The following is a 17,794-nucleotide window of genomic DNA, read 5'->3' on the forward strand; positions in this document are numbered from 1 at the left end:
TCTTCCACCTTAAGTAATATTTTCCTTTCACAGCACTAGGTCCACACCCACCCACTCACCCCAGAACTATTTTTAAGTCTTTTCTCTAAAAGAGAACCAGAGCACATTGTTAGCAGAAAATTTTATTTTACCCTGACCCGTGCTTTTTACAGTTTATACATATTTTTACAACTAGAAATCAAAGGGTTTAATTTCACTGTAATAACCATTTCACCTCATATTAAGGATCATTATAGCCCTTAGTAAAATGTAAGCACATAACGTACAACAAACTTGTAGCAGGGAAAAAAAATAGAACTCTTCTCTCATGTGATTTTGACATGGGATTTTGAACATGGGCTCTTGAGTTCCTAAAGGAAGTGAGTACCAGAGTAATCTATTCCTCATCCAAACCCACCTAGATCCACAGAGGCCTTTCCATTAGCAATTCAGTTCCCTCTGAATACTACACTGAGTAACCTTTAAATAACATTTCTTCATACTTGCATATGCAGTGAAAATGAGAGCTAAATTAGTTGCTTTCAGAAGGAATGTTCTAAAATAACGAATTTAGACAAATGTGAGTACTAGAAATCTAACATAATTCATTTCATTTTGCATGTTACTCTTCTAGGCAACCTCAGTAGGAGCAAGGAATTGTGTCCAAGCAGACATTAATGTTTCTCCAAAACAAGCAGACAATTATATCAATGAGCAAACCAGGATACTTTAAAGTCCATGTTACCTTCCAACAGCCACTTTGTTTTCTAAGGCTTTGATGATTAAGACACAGAAGGCCATCTGATTCTCAGGTGATAGTAAAGGTTGCACTACAATGGAATACAGAATCCAAAAATAGTCAATACAAATATTTATATCTACTTTAGTAAAATTTAAAAATCTAATACTTTTTGCATTTTTACATCTAAAACAGTTAATGCTGATTGCAAGTTAAAATTTCCCTTTTACCTAAGCTCTTCCTGAAAGCCCAAGATAGCCCAAGACAGAACTGCCTCAGTCCTTTTGGAGCATGTGCTCACATTACACAGGAACCGTTACCTTCAAAAGCACTGGCAGCAAGAGATCCCAATAAAAGTTCAAAGGATAATTTATTTTTTTTTACTGCTGCATTTGTCTACCAAGACTGCAAAAAGAAATGGTGAAAACCAGCAATTTATTGATTTGCTGTAGTAGATAAAAGCTGAACAGAATTCCTAATCTTTAACCATCATAAAAAGTTGTTTTCTTAAGAAAAGGCTGAATTAATCTTTGCACATCATAATTCTAACACAAAATAAATCAGTAAAATTCCACAGTGTTTTAATATGACCTGAATTTTGTTTAGGGTTGATTGGTTTGGGGTTTTTCTGAAACTTAGAGCAACCAACCATGCTTCAATATGAAGGCAAAGTGTTAAATTCTGAGGTTTTTAGAAGAAAAATCGTACCACCATAGTTTCCAAAACTGAAATGAAGGCAAGAGGGTAATTCCCTACCACCTCCCAATGACAAAAAAAAAAAAAAAGAAAGAAAAAAAAAGAAAAAAGCATTTTTATTAAAGCGGTTAAAAGTTTCTATGACAGATGGGGAGTTACAACAAATTGTAGTGTTCTTGCTCTATGGCTTTAATGAAATCTTCACAGAGTAACTGCCTGAATCTCAAATTAGACTAGCATTTTCCATGAACATTCCCTTGCCTGTGCAACTTTAGTGACTAACTGTTCTCCCAGTGAGGAATAAATCCTTAACCCCCATAGTAAAGTCATATTACCGAGAGGCATTTCTCCAGAAGCAACTCCTCATCCTCACATCTTTTGTCTGTCAGGCCACCAAATACCCAAGCAGGAAAAGAGCTCCCAAATTACAACGTGCACTGGTCTGGGAAAAAAAACCCTCTCCCAACAGAGGCACTGGTGTGATAAGCAAAGAATTTCAACTGCCCAGCATTTCACACGAGTAGGTTCTGAGATGCAGCAAAATATTTGCTCTCTGGAATGCCGAGAGGAAGACGAAAGCTTCTTCCCGCGATTCTCAGCACTCCCAAGGGTCCAATTCAAACATTTCCTCTGACATTACCAAAAATGCAGCTCAACTCCAAGTCATGTGAGTGCTGTTTGACCAATACCTCGTTTAAGGAATGGCATGAGAAATACTCTGCAACCACTGGAGACTTGCTTGAAAACTATTACTAAGACACAGTTCAATTTTGCAAGAAGTCTAACCCTTGCTACTTACATAAAAGGAACCATGAGATCTGAAGCAATTTATTTTTAAAAAAAATCAGTTTTCTGCATTCTTCTGAACTATTTTAGCTACTGTTAAAAAATCAGCTACTAAATCTAGAACAGATATTTAATAGCTCCGATTTCTGGTGTTTAAAGTTGAACACATAATTACAAGCAGAGCTGTTGTCTCCAGACTGCTCATGAGAACACAAGCAATATACAAGATGAAGATGTAATTTGAAGTCTCATCTGAACCTCACACTCTGCTTTAGAGTACTTAGTGTAAAGTAGTCAGACTAATCTAAGAATAATCACCCTGACACGTTCAGATGTTGCAAGTACAAATCTAAGATTTTCCTGTCATAAAAATAACCACCAGTTATGCTTCAGACAGCAAGTCCCTGCTACTTTGCTATTAAAAATTAACTGAAGAGATTTTAGAAAACTCATATGAAGAACACTTAAAAAAGACTTCTAAAGTGTTTTTCATAGGTTTACAAGGATTATGAATCAAGGGCTGCTTTAGTACTACTCATGCCTTCCAGTGCTATCTCATGAGGTAACCACCATCATTTCTGCTGTTTACAAGTAAAAAGACCCACCATTTAGCAAAAACTTAAATAAAGGGATGACTGAAGAAAAAAAATTAAATATTGCACAAATAATTTAACTGCAGACAGAACAGGACACTTAAAGCATTGATTCTTCTGTCAATGTATGAACTCTATTATATAGTCACATTTTCTATAATACAGGGGTTTTTTTACAAGACATTTAAATTCAGCATTTACATAAACAATCATCTTTACAGTCTGTCACCGTATAATGTTAGGATTTCCATGAGGAATTAATTTTGTCTTTGTTTTAAAAGTTCATCTATCTGAGTCTTGTACATGTTTTTCACATCTTCCAGATCCAGTCGGAGTTCCTCAGCCTCCTCTGCCTTCTCTCCATACATCTGGAGAATTGTGTTGTACCTTTGATCCAAATCCTGCAAGGACACAGTTTGTTATCTCACTGCTTTTCAACTTCAGACAAGTTGCTGCTGGGACAGTGTTTTACACTACCAGGGGAAACAAGTGCAGCATTACTTTATCCAAGTGTAACTACAGTGAAGTACACAGTAAACTCTTCAAAAATACTTTGTGCTTTGAATACAGGTAGATTTATATTCTAGATGTTAAAGGAAGATATTCCAAAGATCCTACAAAGAATTAGTGCTGGCTTCAGAGGACATACTGAAGCACCTTGAAGTTCAATTGCTATAAGCATTAAAATCAGTTAGAAGACTACACTGTTTTACTACAAGAATGACCAATTTGTGAAATGTTTCATGAGGAAATTGAACATTCTGTATTCAAAAATTATTCCAAAATTTCAACTATTTCAGTTTCAATTGTTAAATATTAGGATTCAATTATTTCTCCTGTTTCCTGTATGTCTACTGGACACATATTCAGATTCTGCATCAACCTCTCATAAACCCATGCTATTTATCAAAACACTCCCTCTACTAAAAAATCCAGCTCCAGACAAGTGCCTAGATGATAGAAACAGAAATGGTCTCTCCCTGATTTAGCACACAGTCCTATGCACAGCACATGTTTCCAACAACTGTGTTTCGAAGTGACTCCCTAACAATGGAGCGGGCATTTTTAGATGCTACTATACAAAAAAAACCAACCAAAACCAGGTTCTTCAGTCACTTATGCTTAGAGATAGATTTGAATATATTCCTAAAATGATAGGATTATTCCTAAAGAAATGCAATTATCTACATTTCACAATGGATTTACATCAGAAATACACTTACCTTTAACTGTGTGCGTAATTTGGGTATTTCCTTCACTTTTTCTTCAAGATCATCATTTTGATTTGTTAATTTAACCAGCTCTTCTGCCATTATTGATCGAGTTTTCTCCAGGTTTCCAATTTCCAGCTAAGGTAAACACACATAACAAGTAGGAGAAGGAAAGAATTTACTGTATTTATAAAACACCATATCAAAATACACAGTAATTAAGCCTTATTCTTAAGCCAGACTGTGAAACAGCACATTTCAGATCCACTCTCACTTTCTCCTCACATCTCAATGGCTTGGGTTTTTTTTACTTTTCAGACAGATAAGTTTTCTGGTTAGGTCCTTGCCAAAATAAAAAAGGACACAACAAGTCCTTCTCATGCTCATCCCCACACAGCTGTGCTGGTTCACAGAATTATCATAACACTGACCAAGATTTCTGAAAATATACCTGTAGATGTGAAATCTCTCCTTCTCTTAGTTTTAGCTGTGACTGAAGGTTTTCAATTATACTTGAACCTGATCCCATCCTTATTGCATCATAGAGATTGCTCCCACTGGTAGCTATTGGTCCAAACGAGTGATCATGGGGATCATCCTACAAAGAGAAGGTTAGAGAAGCTGAAAATTAAGAGAAAAACATGCCCATTTTGGAATCTTCCCTCTCCTAAATATGACATCATTTCAGATTTAAAATGACACTGTGCTAGACAAGCATTTCAATGCTTAAAGCTTGTTTTCAAAACAAAAGCTTAAGGTGAATAGGTACATTTGGGATAGCTCCCTACTGGCAAGTTCTGACTATCATGCAGGTGCCATTTAACTCTGACATCATGAACTGGATTGACAGGGAAGAAGCAGCCAGTGATGCTGCCTAGGGAGCAGGGGTGTATCCTAAACCAGCAGTGCAGTAAAAACAAATCACTTGTATGTTCTACAGACACAGGTATCTTGTAAACAGGTTTTAGATGCCTCTGCACAGGACATTACACTCTTTAAGAGTCATTTTCTATGTTAGTAAAAAATTCTTGAGGAGGAAAGTAAGTGGTCTGTCAAGAAAAAAAAAAAGCCATTATAGGTGATCTATCCTACCTGTGAGAGGAAAGAGGTCTGAAGACCTGCCATGTCCACCCCACTTATGGAACTGGAGCGGGACATTGATGGTGTACTTGATACAGTTTCAACTGTAAATGACTTCCTGTCCTTAAAAACAAACAAAGACATCCAATATCACAGTCAGAAAAAGAAAAAATGTTCACAACATGCTAAAAACCAGATTGTATAAATAGCCTCCCTTTTTCCACCAACAACTACAGAACACTATAGGATAGATTTTCTACTTGCCCTATCACTAAAGCACATGACAGTTCAACAACGAAGAATTTCTGTGCTGTAACACTTACAGCCTATCTTCAAGATCTCAGACCTTTCAGGAAATTAAGACAAAAGCTGCAAATTACACCAAAAAAGGTTCTCTTTCAAGTAGCCAAGTGAGACTCAGAGGCAGTTTTGTGTGCCCAAATGTATCACAGAAAGAATATCTCACACCCAGAATATATCTCTTCTTAGAATGAATGTTATGAGCAATGTTAAGGCCTTTCTCTTCTTTTTAAATAAAATGTATGAATTAAATGCCAGGATTTCTCACATGCTAATGATTTACTGATATCTCTTCAAAACAGACTGGCCCCTTTTTCCAGGCAGTATCTACAAGCATACCAACCTCTGAAGAGGAAAGCAGTTAGATTTTAGAACTGGAAACAGTAAGAAACAAATAACAGAAATTGTTTTACTTGAATACTAACTGCTAATTAGAGATAATGAATTTAATGACTACTGAGGATTGCTCTATGACTTGTGACTTCAGCTGGAAAGCAAGTGGAACATTACACACAGTCATGTGAAAACAGGAATTCAGTGGAAGCAATGCTGGTAGTCTAAGCAAAGAAAACAAGTAGCTTCAGAAGAAAAACTACCTAAGAGCACTCAAAGAACACAGAGAATTAAGACAAAACCCCATATTTTATCTCTTCACAGGTTAAACAGACTAATATTTAAAACTTATTTCAATGAGTCTAACAACACCTATTTCACTGGAAAGATACTGCCAGGTACTAAAACTTTCAGGTATAGATACCTACTAAATAAAGACAATATCAATAAGACTTAGAAATGTTAGGTTTTAGTACCTTCTCCTTTGCTGCTTCTTGCACAAGAATTGCCTTCTTTCTCTCTTGTTCAACTTTCATCTTCTCCATTTCTAACTGAGTAGCCAGCAGTGTCTGCAAAGATAAATACAAGCTGTTAACCTCCTGCCAGCTCAGATTCCAACCATAACAGAGATTAAAGCTGAACTAGGCAATACCTTTTCTTTCTTTGCATCTTCCAAGGTTTTTGCATACTCATCTTTGAGCCCTTCTAGTTCAACCTCATACCTACATGGAAGAAAGGAAAGAGGCAGAGAAAGTCACTAAATAAGTATTCCCTGCTCTATTCTCTGTAGATTCAGATACTTCTAAAACAAACATAGCTGCAAGGCTACAAAATGTTATGAATGTAACACTTTCAATCTTTAGCACGAAAAAAAGTATCCTTAACATTTTGTAACATTCTGCAAACATGTTCCATAGCCATATTAACACTCCATTTTGCTACAGTTACAAAGAAATGCGGTCAACCGAAAATGAGCTCACCTGCTCTTTTCATTTTCCATTTTCTTCAACTTGTTTCTCTCCACTTCCAGCTGAGCCTGGAGACGGGTATTTTCTTGCCTTAAAAGACTATTCTGAGATTCAGAAGAAGACATCTGAATTTTATTTGCAAGAAGTTCTTCTGTGGCAGCCCGTTCTCTCTCAGCAGCTGCTGCTAGAAGAGTTTGAGACTCACCTAATAGTAAAAAAGCCATGGAATTTAACTTCTTTTGATCAAACATCTATAATATGGACTGTTTATTTATGCATCAAAACTGAATTTGAGATTTTTTTTTATACGCAACCAATATTTCTTAAAAAACATATCTTGATTTCTTTTGTGAGGGAAATTAAATATTTTTTCACACACAGAGAATCAAAGCAATGGAAATTTCAAACTCTTTCAGAATGCAATATACAACTACATATGGCCTCCAGAAAGGAAATAATTTCTTTGGGTCCACCTTTGGGCTTTTAATGTATTTTTCATTTAAAACAATAGGTTAGTACTATATCAACCAATGTATGTATCATCACCTATGCAGGTAGGTAAGTAAATGACTCCAAACTTTACAATTTGGAATCTCAGCACCAGGCTCCACACTGGAGTACTCAATGCCCTTAGATGCTGTAAGGACATGTACACCTGAACCCCTCCACCTTACAACGTTATGTTAGAGTGTGTTTTAAAGAGAACCAGTGATTACCTGTCCAAGAACCTGGGCAAAACCCCCACACACCACTTCCCTTGGAGGAAAGCACTCGGTGCTCATCTCTCCTGATCCACCATCTACACTTTGGGCAAGTGTTAAGCACTGTGTATTGACCTTCAGGTATCTCCTATCTTCACCCAGAGCTTCACAGTTCAGTAAAAGCTCAAACCATCTTACTCAGCCTGTCAGAAAGGTTCTTTTCCAGCTTCTCCCATGCAGAGGTCTGTGCTCCCAGCGTGGCCTGCAGGTTCTCTATCTGCCGCAGAAGGGGCCGTGTAGCAGAGGTGACACTTTGGCTCAGCTCTTGGTTCCTGCTCTCTGCTTCCTGGAGTCTCTGAAAACACAAATTAAATATAATTAAAATCATATGATGGATTGGAGGATTAATACAGAATTCACCTAAATAAATTGCAGTTGCTTTACCTTCTAAAATGATTGCTTTACAATCTAGCATTCATGTGGTTCGAGCTCACAGTAAAGTGTGAAATTCCAAGAGAGAAGTTAAATATGTTTAGATACATAACAGAGCAAGGGCCCAGAAATTCCAGACCTCTGGACATCATTTGAAACATTCTGGCAATGATCTACATTCTGGCCCTTAAGAACAATAAAAATATTCTTAAGAAGCAGACAAAAAGTCATTCAAAAATGTACTTGCCATCAATTTTAGATGACTATCACAAAATTAATGCCTGTATTTTGTCTCATATTAAAAAGGACAGCATTCTATTTAAGAGGCATCATAAAAAATTATGACTTTTTTTCCACTATGTGATTAAAAAACCACTTCCATTAATATTTTCATTGCTCCTCTGTAAAGGATAACCACTGCAGGTAGCCAGGAAAATAAAGCCTCTCTTTCAGGCTGTTCATGCCATTTTATTTTTGGGTTTTTAGAACCCCTCCTTGCAGTTACAAGCTGGCATCATCTGTTTATTTTAGTACCTGTTGTAGTTCACCGATTTCCTGCCGTAAATAATCTTCTTTTCTTGCTGCCTGCTGCTCTGCACGTTGCAGTGCCAGTCTCAGGTCTGCCACCTAAACAAACCAGAAATTATTACTAAACTCTTGCCAAAAGTTATATCATCACCTATTCCTTGCCAGAGTCCTACACCATTTTCAAACAGGAAAGGATATCCTGTTAGACAGGATAACTTTGTTTATAAGTAAAGGCTTCATTTTTGCATGTACACAAATAGTTACACTGATTTCTTTATCACTAAAAATTCTGTCTAAGAGGTAGGAGTACTACAAACTTAGAACAGAGCCTGTCAAAGTAATTTCATTTAGATAAGTACTTTTAAATAAAATTAGTATTTCAAAGGTTAGCACAACCAGCCCTCAATACTTAACAAGTTCCATGGGAAAGAAATCCTCTGGGTGTTTGCTAAGTACACAAAAATGAGTTCCACCTGGTTCATTACATCAGGTGTACACAGCACCTCAGCACTGTCACCTGTTGAATTAAAGAGTTTATTGACTGCATTTCAGACCCACCTGAATTGCCAAAGCTTCTTGTTGCTGCCGAGCCTCATCCTGGGCCTTTTCCAGTGCTAAGCCAAGCTCTTCCTTTGCCTTCATTTCCCGACTTAGGGCTGCTTCCTGAGCCTCACTGTCTTTCGTAGCATTAGCTTTATGAAGATCTGCAAGTTCCCTGGGGAGGAAAAAACAAACAAAAAACCCAATGCATTTACAATTTATACAATGCCAACAGCAACTTGGCAAATAACTTCGTTATTTTAAATATTTCACAAGCACTGCAGAAGAAAGAGCCACAATCTGAAGGTGTGATTGCTTTGCTTACTTGTATGCACTGTCGAGTGCTGCCTGCACACTCCTGTTCCTTTCTTCAAGCTCTTCCACTTCTGCCTGAAGTTTAGCAAGGTCCTTTTCTTGTCTCTCCACAACACTGTTCAGTTGTTTAATGCTGTCTCGATGCTGCTTCTCAAGGTCTTCCTTGCCATCAAGCACCTGTCCATGCAAATAAGAAACATGAAACAAACCCCAGAACATGGGGCTGACAACACTCTCTGAGGACAGTGACAACAATGGCAACCAGTTTGGGATGAACTCACACAAAGTGACTAAACCCATCTAACACTTGGCAAGAAGAGAAGGGTTTTGTTTCCCTGCCTTCCCCAGAGGAGGGAGCTGCTCTTCACCACAGTTTCACACAACTCCACATACTACATCTGAAATTTGTAAGGTCTTGGCTCAATCACTAACTGCTCAAATTTTGGTGGTACAGGTTTTCCAGCTCACATGGTAACAGGAGTGCAAGTGCAAACAAGCAGCTGAAAAGATCCCTCATTGCAATTTTACAGGGAATACACACATAAATCACAACTCAGTGCTCCAATAATATGAAATGGTGAGGTCCTGGCACAGGCTGCTCAGAGATCCCTGGAAGTGTCCAAGGCCAGGCTGGATGGGGCTTGGAGCAACCTGGGATAGCGGAAGGTGTCCCTGCCCATGGCAGGGGGTGGAACAAGATGAGCTTTAGGGTCCCTTCCAACCCAAACCATTCTGGGATTCTATGAAATAGAGAACTCTCCAAGTCAATCTATCAAGAGCCCTCCCAAAAGGGAACTTTGCAGCTAATATAAAGAGTTAAAAAAAAAAAAAAAAAAAACACAACAACAACAAAAAACCCAAATATCTCACCTGTTTTAAATGCTGCAATTCCTCTTCAAATTCTTTAATCTTTTTGTTCTGTTTTGTGTTAATATTTTCTCTCTCTTTCTCTTTGGCTCTTAATTTCTTAATAATGTTGGAATTGTGCAGCTGCTGTTTGGAAAGCTTTTCTCCTGTGAAGAAATTGAACTTAAAGCTAGTGCATATTGGTGATAGTCTATGGATTCGCTCTATTCACACCAGCCTTGCCCTTTAGTCCCATGAAAAATATACTCCAGTAAATATGGAAATACTTATTCTTACAATGTTTTTTCATGCAAATTCTTAAGTTTCAATCTATCTTATCCTGAGATACCCTTGCTACACTGAGCTACAGTGATATAGGATATAAAAAGCTTTGAAAATAAAGCTTGTGAGCTCATCATGTTAGGAAAAAAAAAAATAAATCGCCTGTTCGTTTAGAAACGATATTTTACTTCCAAAACTGAAAATTATTGAAGGAGACACTGTAAAAATGCCATGAACAATGCCCTCATCAGACTTCTTCTGAATGGAACGTAGAGTGTTGTTCTGCACGTGCTGGTTTTATCTCTCAGCACCTTTTAATGCATCTTGCAGGAAGCACCTCTCCAGCCATCTGTACCTGCCTGACCCCTCCTGTTGCTCTTGGCTACTCACTAAATGCTTCAGAAGTTCAGAAACATCCAACATGCTTCAATTTAGCATTTTTTCCCACATAAAGAAGGCTTGTGTGCAAGGCCAGTACACTAAAAAAAAAAAGTTAATTCTCACCTTCTTCCATTAATCCTTTGATTTGCTCTTCTTTTTCTTTCAGTAATTCAGCAGTTTCATTGGAATTAAGTCTAGTAGCCAATTCTTCTTTAACAGTCTTTACTTCCTAAATAATAGGATAGAATACTTAGGACTGTTTATTAAAATACATGTAGGGAAAAATGCAGAGTTACATTGAGCACCTTTTTCTTCTGCCTTTCCTCTCTTACTTTACTTGGAAAACAATTTACGTTGGAAGGGAACTCTGGAGATTATCTGATCAAAACAGATTGCTCAGAGCCTTATTGCATCAAGTTTTTAAAACCTCCAAGGATTGAGACTCTGTAAATCCTCTGTACAATTTGTCTCAACTGCCCCATCCATTTAATTTTCTTGAAACTTATTCAACAGAGAAAAGCCAACCAGTCCTATTCTCACATAGATACTGGATAAGTTTACTTAGTTCAATGCACTGCTGTGTCAACACAGTGACAAACAGCTGAAAAATATTTGTTTTCCAGTTACAGATTTGAGTTTCCTTTTTGCATTAAGGTAGAGAAATGAAATGCTGTGACACCACATCAAGAACATTTAAACCTCATAAACTTTGCTACTGTAGATTTCTTTGCTCATTCCAAATCAATCTGTCATCAGCCCTTAATTTTCCTACCCATTAATCCTCTAAAGAAGCCATTCCCATTCTTCACCCCTTCCTCACATCCCCAGGCCATTGTCCCTCACCAATGCAAATACATATTTAGTACAAGGTGAATGAGAGCACACATTAAATCTCTTTTTTTCCCAAAGCAGACCAACTTAAATGAGTTCCCTAAGCTGGTTCACAGCATGGCTGCAAGAACACAGCTGTGAACAGCGAGCTGCCTGGATGGCTGGAAAACAGCTCCTGCTGGCTACTAACAGCATATGATAGCACCTCTCAGCCTCATGCTTTTCCCTAGGTTAATTTTTATTGATTTTCCTCAAGAAATCCAATTGTGTCACAAAATAATAAATATTAATTTCACAAAAAAAAGCCAAATTACCTTTTTAGCTGCATCTCTCTCTTTGCAGGCTAGTTGGAGCTTCTTCTCAGCATCTGCAATTCGCTGAGCAAACTCCTCTTTAAGAGATGAAAGGCTGCTGCTCTCTTCTTTCATTCTAAACATTTCACTACATTTAAAATGAACATTCCAGAACAGTTGCACAGTTATGTGACATGTTTTTATAAAGTATTTTAGTTGTATTACACATGATAAGCAAAAGTCATAAAACCTCACATCTGTATTAGAAATCCTAATAAAGATCTTTATTAATTCAGTAGTTTACCCTGTGAAAACAATTAAATGCTTGATTCATCTTAAATGTTTTGCCCCTTGATAAAGCACTTTTTAATTAACCATAATCTGTATCATATAGAGGGTAAATCACTTAATTTAAGTTAGGATCAATTTAGTCATTAAACAACAGGATCATGTATCTGTAAATTTTATAACTCAATATTTGATCAATGAGCTGGTAAACACAACTTTCCATTTTTTCCCCTTTCAACTTTAACCAAATTAAATAATGATTTCAGGTTTTTCCCTACAACCAGCCCTTCTTCCATACTTTCACTGCCTACATTTTAGCCAACAAATTACTTAGTAAAAAAGGTTCATCCCTCTGTATCAGGAAACTCAGTCTTGTAATAAAGACCTTTATTAATAACCAAGACTGATTCTCCACATTTGTCATTCCTACAGCTTGCATAATGAAAAATCTTTCCCCAGCTCCTTCCCAAAAGAGATTTTGGCCCCAAGAAATAACACGTCTCTAAAAAAATCCCATCACAGCACATGCAATCATTATTTCCACCTTTCTTGAACAGTGCACATCCCCTGTAACCTCTGCTCTAGTCAGAAAGCTCCTTGTTTTATCTATTGTCTAAGATTGTATTACAGCAAAGTCACAGTTACACCACTGAGTGTATGTCCATACTTACTCTTTGAGGTTATCATAAGCTTCTTCCAGGCGAGCCCTTTCTTTACTAGTACTTAATAACTGTACTTCCCTTTTCTCCAGCTTCTCAGTTAATGAATCAATCATCTGGACAAGGTTTTTACAGATAAAGATCAGATGAACGGGACAATTAAAACACAAGAGGAGCAGGCTTTCCCTTCCCCCCCACCACCCCATTCCCTCACAAGATTATTTACTGGTCAGTGTTTCCAGGAATTTGAGGTAGGAGTCAGTGAGGATTACCATATTTCTGCCATATACCTGAACATAAAGACACCTGTTTTCTCAGGTGTAGAAATCCTACTAAATCAGCACTTGTGGCCCAAGTAAGTTCCTCAAAAAAAATCATCAACAGTGATATTTAATAATGCATGAAGTTCTTAACTAGAGCTGATAGCCTATAAAACTATGGCTTACATCAAGCATTAAAACTGCCTGTGTTCCTTTGACCACTCTTTACAGAATAATTTCTATGGGAAGGTCTCTTCTGTGAAACATTAGCACAGAGCAGCAGAATAGCTTCAGATGAGGGAGGAAAACTCAATCGGGGTCAAAAGCTCTTAGCTCACATCCTCAAAATCACTTAATACCAGATTTTGGAAAGCTGAATATAGATAAATAACAAAAATACAAGAAAATATACAGATATAAACACCAAAGAATTAAAATAACACATTTGACCTATTAAGGCTTCCTGTTTGCCACCCTACTCACAATTCCCAACAATGACAACCAGGTGGATCAGGTGAAACCCACAACTATCTGACCAGAAATTTCACCAGAACTATTCCACTACAGGATATCAAGGAGAGTTTTCTACAGGGTCAGGTAGTTCAGCATTGATTAATTCATTCAAGTAAGTTGATGTAAGAAATACAGGACAATGTAAAGAAATGTCAGGAGTTTAAGTTGTAATTAAAGGGTGCATTTACAATTCATGTTTTAGTTACCTTTTTAAGCTCTTGCTTTTCAGTGTCATCTTCTACCAGTCGTTCCCCAGCATCCTGCTGGGGCTCAGCCTCCTCTTTCACAACCTGATCTTCAACAGTTTGCACAGCAGCAACCAAAACAACATCTGGCTGCTCAGAATTAACAGGGGTTGCACTTCTCCCACTCTCTTCCATCTCAGCTTCCTCAGCATGTAACACAGGAGCATCATTCAAGTTTTCAGACTTATTTTTCAGGGTGTCAACCGTTTCTGCCTTCGGCACGGAAGGACTGACAGCGACAGACGCTGAAGCAGAAGCCCTGCCTGATAACTCATCATCTGAATTTATTTCACTTACACTCCTGCTATCCAAGGACTGCACACTGAATGAATCAATTCTTTCGAAAGCGTCCGAGGAGCTACAGCTCTCGGTCATTTTTTGGAAGTCATCTAAGCGATTATAATCCGCACAGGCAGACGTGGATAAGAGCTGGAACGACGTCTGCATGAGGTGAAGGCTGGATTTTGACTCTGCAGCTTCTTGTCTGGAACTTACTGAGCTCTCACTTATCACACTTTCATGGTCCAGGACTTCAATATCACTCGTTGTGGAAGTGCCTGAGGAGAAGGTGCTGATGGGAGGTGATGGGGTATTGCTTTGTCTGTCCTCAGTCTTCCTCTCCTTCCCTTCCAAACCCAGGTCTTTTGTGGCTGCTTCGAGGGGCTGAGAAGTGCCCTCGGGTGCACCTGCTGTTCCATCCCCTCCTACACTGGATTTTTCAGTAGAAGAATCTTCAGCTTCTTCCAAATTTAGAGCAGACACCTTTTTGTCAGTAAATTCATTTGTGCTTGCCTCATGCTGGGCATCAGATTTAAGCACAGCATTCTCTTCTAATTTCTCCTTGGGAGTATCAAGGCTTTTCAAGTCCAGGACAGCTACGGAGGAATCCTTCCCTTCTGCCTCTGTTGTCACCGGCCCTTCCAGCTGACTGGAGTGTTGAGACTCCTTTAAAGTGCTTTTCACCTCCTCTTTGGGTCTCTGTGATTTGGCTGGAGGTTTGGACACCACTGGATTTTTCTGTATACTCTGAACATCTGTCGGGGAGAGAAAGGCACTGAAGAAGTTTTCGGATTCATCCACTACCGTCCTCCTCACCGGCTTAGTGATGGCTGTGGGTGATATCGGCTGCTTCTGGGCTTCTGTATTTGAGCTTAAGCCCCAGGAAGATGTGTCCCATCCTCCACTTATGAGAGAATTTGTTCCTAAAAGAAAAGGAAAAAAGAGAGCTAGGCAAAAAAATCACTCTGAAGGAGTACAAGTGAAAGCAAATGTGGCCTCCTGCTTTCCTACAGTGAGAGGAGTCCAGGCAAAACAATCTGAAAAGCTGGCATCAAGAGAACTACACAGATTTAAAAAGGAGGAAAAAATGACTAGGTCTTAACAGTTATCTGCAAACAGCACATAAACACTTCATACACCATTACAGAAAACAGAGGGGAAAGGTTTTAAGTATTTTCAGAATTTACACTACAAGAAGGGTTCTTGCCCTCCAGTTTCTGACAGGCTTCATATTTTTCCTCACACACCCAAGCATTAGCAAGGAGCTGACACTAAAAATCAGCAGCAGCCCAGCTGAGAATTTTTTTCTCCTGTGGAGGAGTACTGAAATGTTTAGTTCTGAAGCTGCCCTAAAACTACATCAACAATTCCTATTATTGTATTTCTTGCAGGTTTTCCAAGACTTGACAACAGCAAGAACAAGAATTTCAGCATCAAATTTCAGTAGCATCTGAGGTAAGAAAGATAAATCAAAAAACAATATCCAATTTTGTACCTACAAACATAATCTGGGTAACATAACTATTTCAGGCTACTTAAAAACAAACTCACTCTATACAGCAGCATCTATTAAAAACACTGAGTTACAATATTTAAAGCTGGCTTCCACTTTCACAACAGTTGACAGCTGTTGGCCTCAAATCTCAAGTTCAGATAATTACTGTTTTCATTGCCAAAAATACTACAAACATGTGATTTATTGCTACAAACATCTGACTTATTGCTACCTTGTCCATGATTCAACAGCTTCAGAAAAAGCTCTGAACCAACATTCAGAACACATTTGACATCTCTTAAAAACAAGTATGTTTTCCCTGAGAACCAGATGCAGGCTGATCTTTGCTGCTCTTCTTATGAATTACAGAACTACCATAAATACTAAGATATAAATCAAATTTTGAAAATGACTGGACAAGTCTAAAGCTTTGAGAAATTAAGCATGACAGAGTTTCCAATAAACAATTTTTGCATTTTAAGATGACATCGGACTACTTACATGATTGCCAAGCTCACAAAGGGACAAAGACATCCAAAACTAACCTTTGCTGAGCAACCAACTTTCAATTGCTACAGCTTTCAGTTTTCAGAAATCTCACTGCTGTGGCTCCACCTGGAAATAACTTCCTCCTCCAAATACACACAGTTCTTCTAGATACAGAGGGACCCTGATTCGAAATGACTTTGTTTCCTACCATTTTTTTTATTTATTCTCATCTTTAAGATATTATTTTGGGGGGAGTTTCTAATAAGAGGGCTCCTCTTTGTTCTTTCTCTTCCAAACAGCAACTTAGGGCTGACCATTCTGTCAGGTTCTCCATTAGCACACGTACAGGGGAGACACTTCCCCATAGCCACAACAGCCTTTCCACCAGCACATTCCTTTCAACAGATGTTACAGGATTATGAACTGGAAGCCACGAAAAGTGGAAACTTCACTTGTTTTACATGGACCAGACTTTCAGTTTCTACTCTGCCATTCCTGCTGCAAAGAGCGAATCCATGCACACCTCTGAAAAAGGCACGATTCCCCCTTCTTTATTACTGAGCAGTTTTTACTAATTATTAGCCCCTCAACAAAAAAAAATATATAAATAAACAACGCCTTGAGAAGCAGGCGTAAGAAGCTCAGTGCTACCCATGCGATAAAAGCAGGACACTGGTGACACCAGCTCAGCCTGCGACAGCTTCGTGCCGGTGTCACCCTGCACGGGGGGCGCGGGAGGGACCAGAGCGCGGATTACATAAACCAGGGGGCTTTGAATTATATTAACCAGGGGGACTTTGGGCAGGGGGGCCGCTTAAACCTCCCCAAGGTAAAGGGGAGACAGCAGAGGGGGCGGGCGAGGGGAAGGGCCGCGAGGCTCGGCACGGCGGCTCGGGCCACCCGCCCTTACCGTCACCGTAGTCGGGGATGACGGCGTCGGGCCAGGGGCTCTCCTCGGCCTGGATGTCCAGCACCCGGTCGATGGACTTCTGCGCCTGCGACAGCGCCTGCTTGGCGAAGCTGGACAGCTGCGAGGCGTTGAACCAGCTCATCCTCGGCGGCTCCGCAGCGCCCGTTCCCCGCAGCTCCCCCCGCTGTCGGCGGGGCCGGCGGGCTGGGCCGGCGCGGCGCTGAGGGACCGGAGCGGAGCGAGAGCAGCCCCGCGCAGGCGCCGCCGGATCCGCGTCGCACCCGGACCCAGCGCAGCCGCATCCGGCCCGACACGTCCGGGAGGCGGGGCCGGGGCCGGGGCCGGGGCCGGGGCCGGGGCCGGGGCCGGGGCCGGGGCCGGGACCACCCTCCCTCACGGCGCCTGGAGAGCGAGCTGAACGCCTCAGCTCAAGGGCTGGAAGAGACCTTAAAGACCGTCCGGTTCCGCTCCCTACCACGGGCAGGGACATCTTCCACTCCGAGCCCCGCCCAACCTGGCCTGGAACACTTCCAGGGGTGGGGCTGCCGCAGCTTCTCTGGGCAACTTGTGCCAGTCCGTCACCTAAATTTCCCCTCTTCCAGTTTGTCTCCATTACTCCTCGTCCTATCCCCCTATTTCCCCTGTTTCAATTTGTACCCATTAATCCTTGTCCTTTTAAACTATGCAGTTCATCGTTTAAAAAAATGTAAACTTCAAACACAGCTAATGCATCAGACTAGAATTCAGGTTGTGGCACTCAGCACTGCTTAGTCTCTGACTAAAGCAGCCAAATGATGCCCCAAGTTTTTTCATCGAGGTTGT

At 39.7% G+C, this 17,794-nt stretch overlaps 1 protein-coding gene across 1 annotated transcript; it reads right to left on the bottom strand.

Moving 5' to 3' along the window:
* Nucleotides 1–1,514: 1,514 nt before the first annotated feature.
* Nucleotides 1,515–17,231, bottom strand: TMF1 (TATA element modulatory factor 1). The gene is made up of 17 exons (XM_069027677.1): nt 16,973–17,231; nt 13,761–15,001; nt 12,794–12,897; nt 11,856–11,982; nt 10,834–10,939; nt 10,072–10,214; nt 9,212–9,378; nt 8,905–9,061; nt 8,353–8,445; nt 7,585–7,741; nt 6,698–6,890; nt 6,370–6,439; nt 6,194–6,286; nt 5,097–5,207; nt 4,456–4,602; nt 4,017–4,142; nt 1,515–3,194 (listed from the first exon to the last, which is right to left on the bottom strand). The coding sequence occupies exons 1-17, from the start codon at nt 17,112–17,114 to the stop codon at nt 3,051–3,053; spliced, it is 3,321 nt and encodes a 1,106-aa protein (XP_068883778.1). The 5' UTR covers nt 17,115–17,231; the 3' UTR covers nt 1,515–3,050.
* Nucleotides 17,232–17,794: the final 563 nt, after the last annotated feature.

The sequence above is a fragment of the Aphelocoma coerulescens genome, chromosome 12, assembly GCF_041296385.1.
Source record: "Aphelocoma coerulescens isolate FSJ_1873_10779 chromosome 12, UR_Acoe_1.0, whole genome shotgun sequence".
Taxonomy (NCBI): Eukaryota; Metazoa; Chordata; class Aves; order Passeriformes; family Corvidae; genus Aphelocoma; species Aphelocoma coerulescens.

Excerpts from the sequence above, each read along its gene's own strand:
- TMF1 (XM_069027677.1), bottom strand. The coding sequence starts at position 17,114 with ATGAGCTGGTTCAACGCCTCGCAGCTGTCCAGCTTCGCCAAGCAGGCG. Across the intron at positions 6,440-6,697 it reads ATGGAAAATGAAAAGAGCAG|GTATGAGGTTGAACTAGAAG; the intron begins GTGAGCTCATTT and ends TCTTCCATGTAG. Across the intron at positions 4,143-4,455 it reads GAGAGATTTCACATCTACAG|CTGGAAATTGGAAACCTGGA; the intron begins GTATATTTTCAG and ends TGTTTACCTTAG.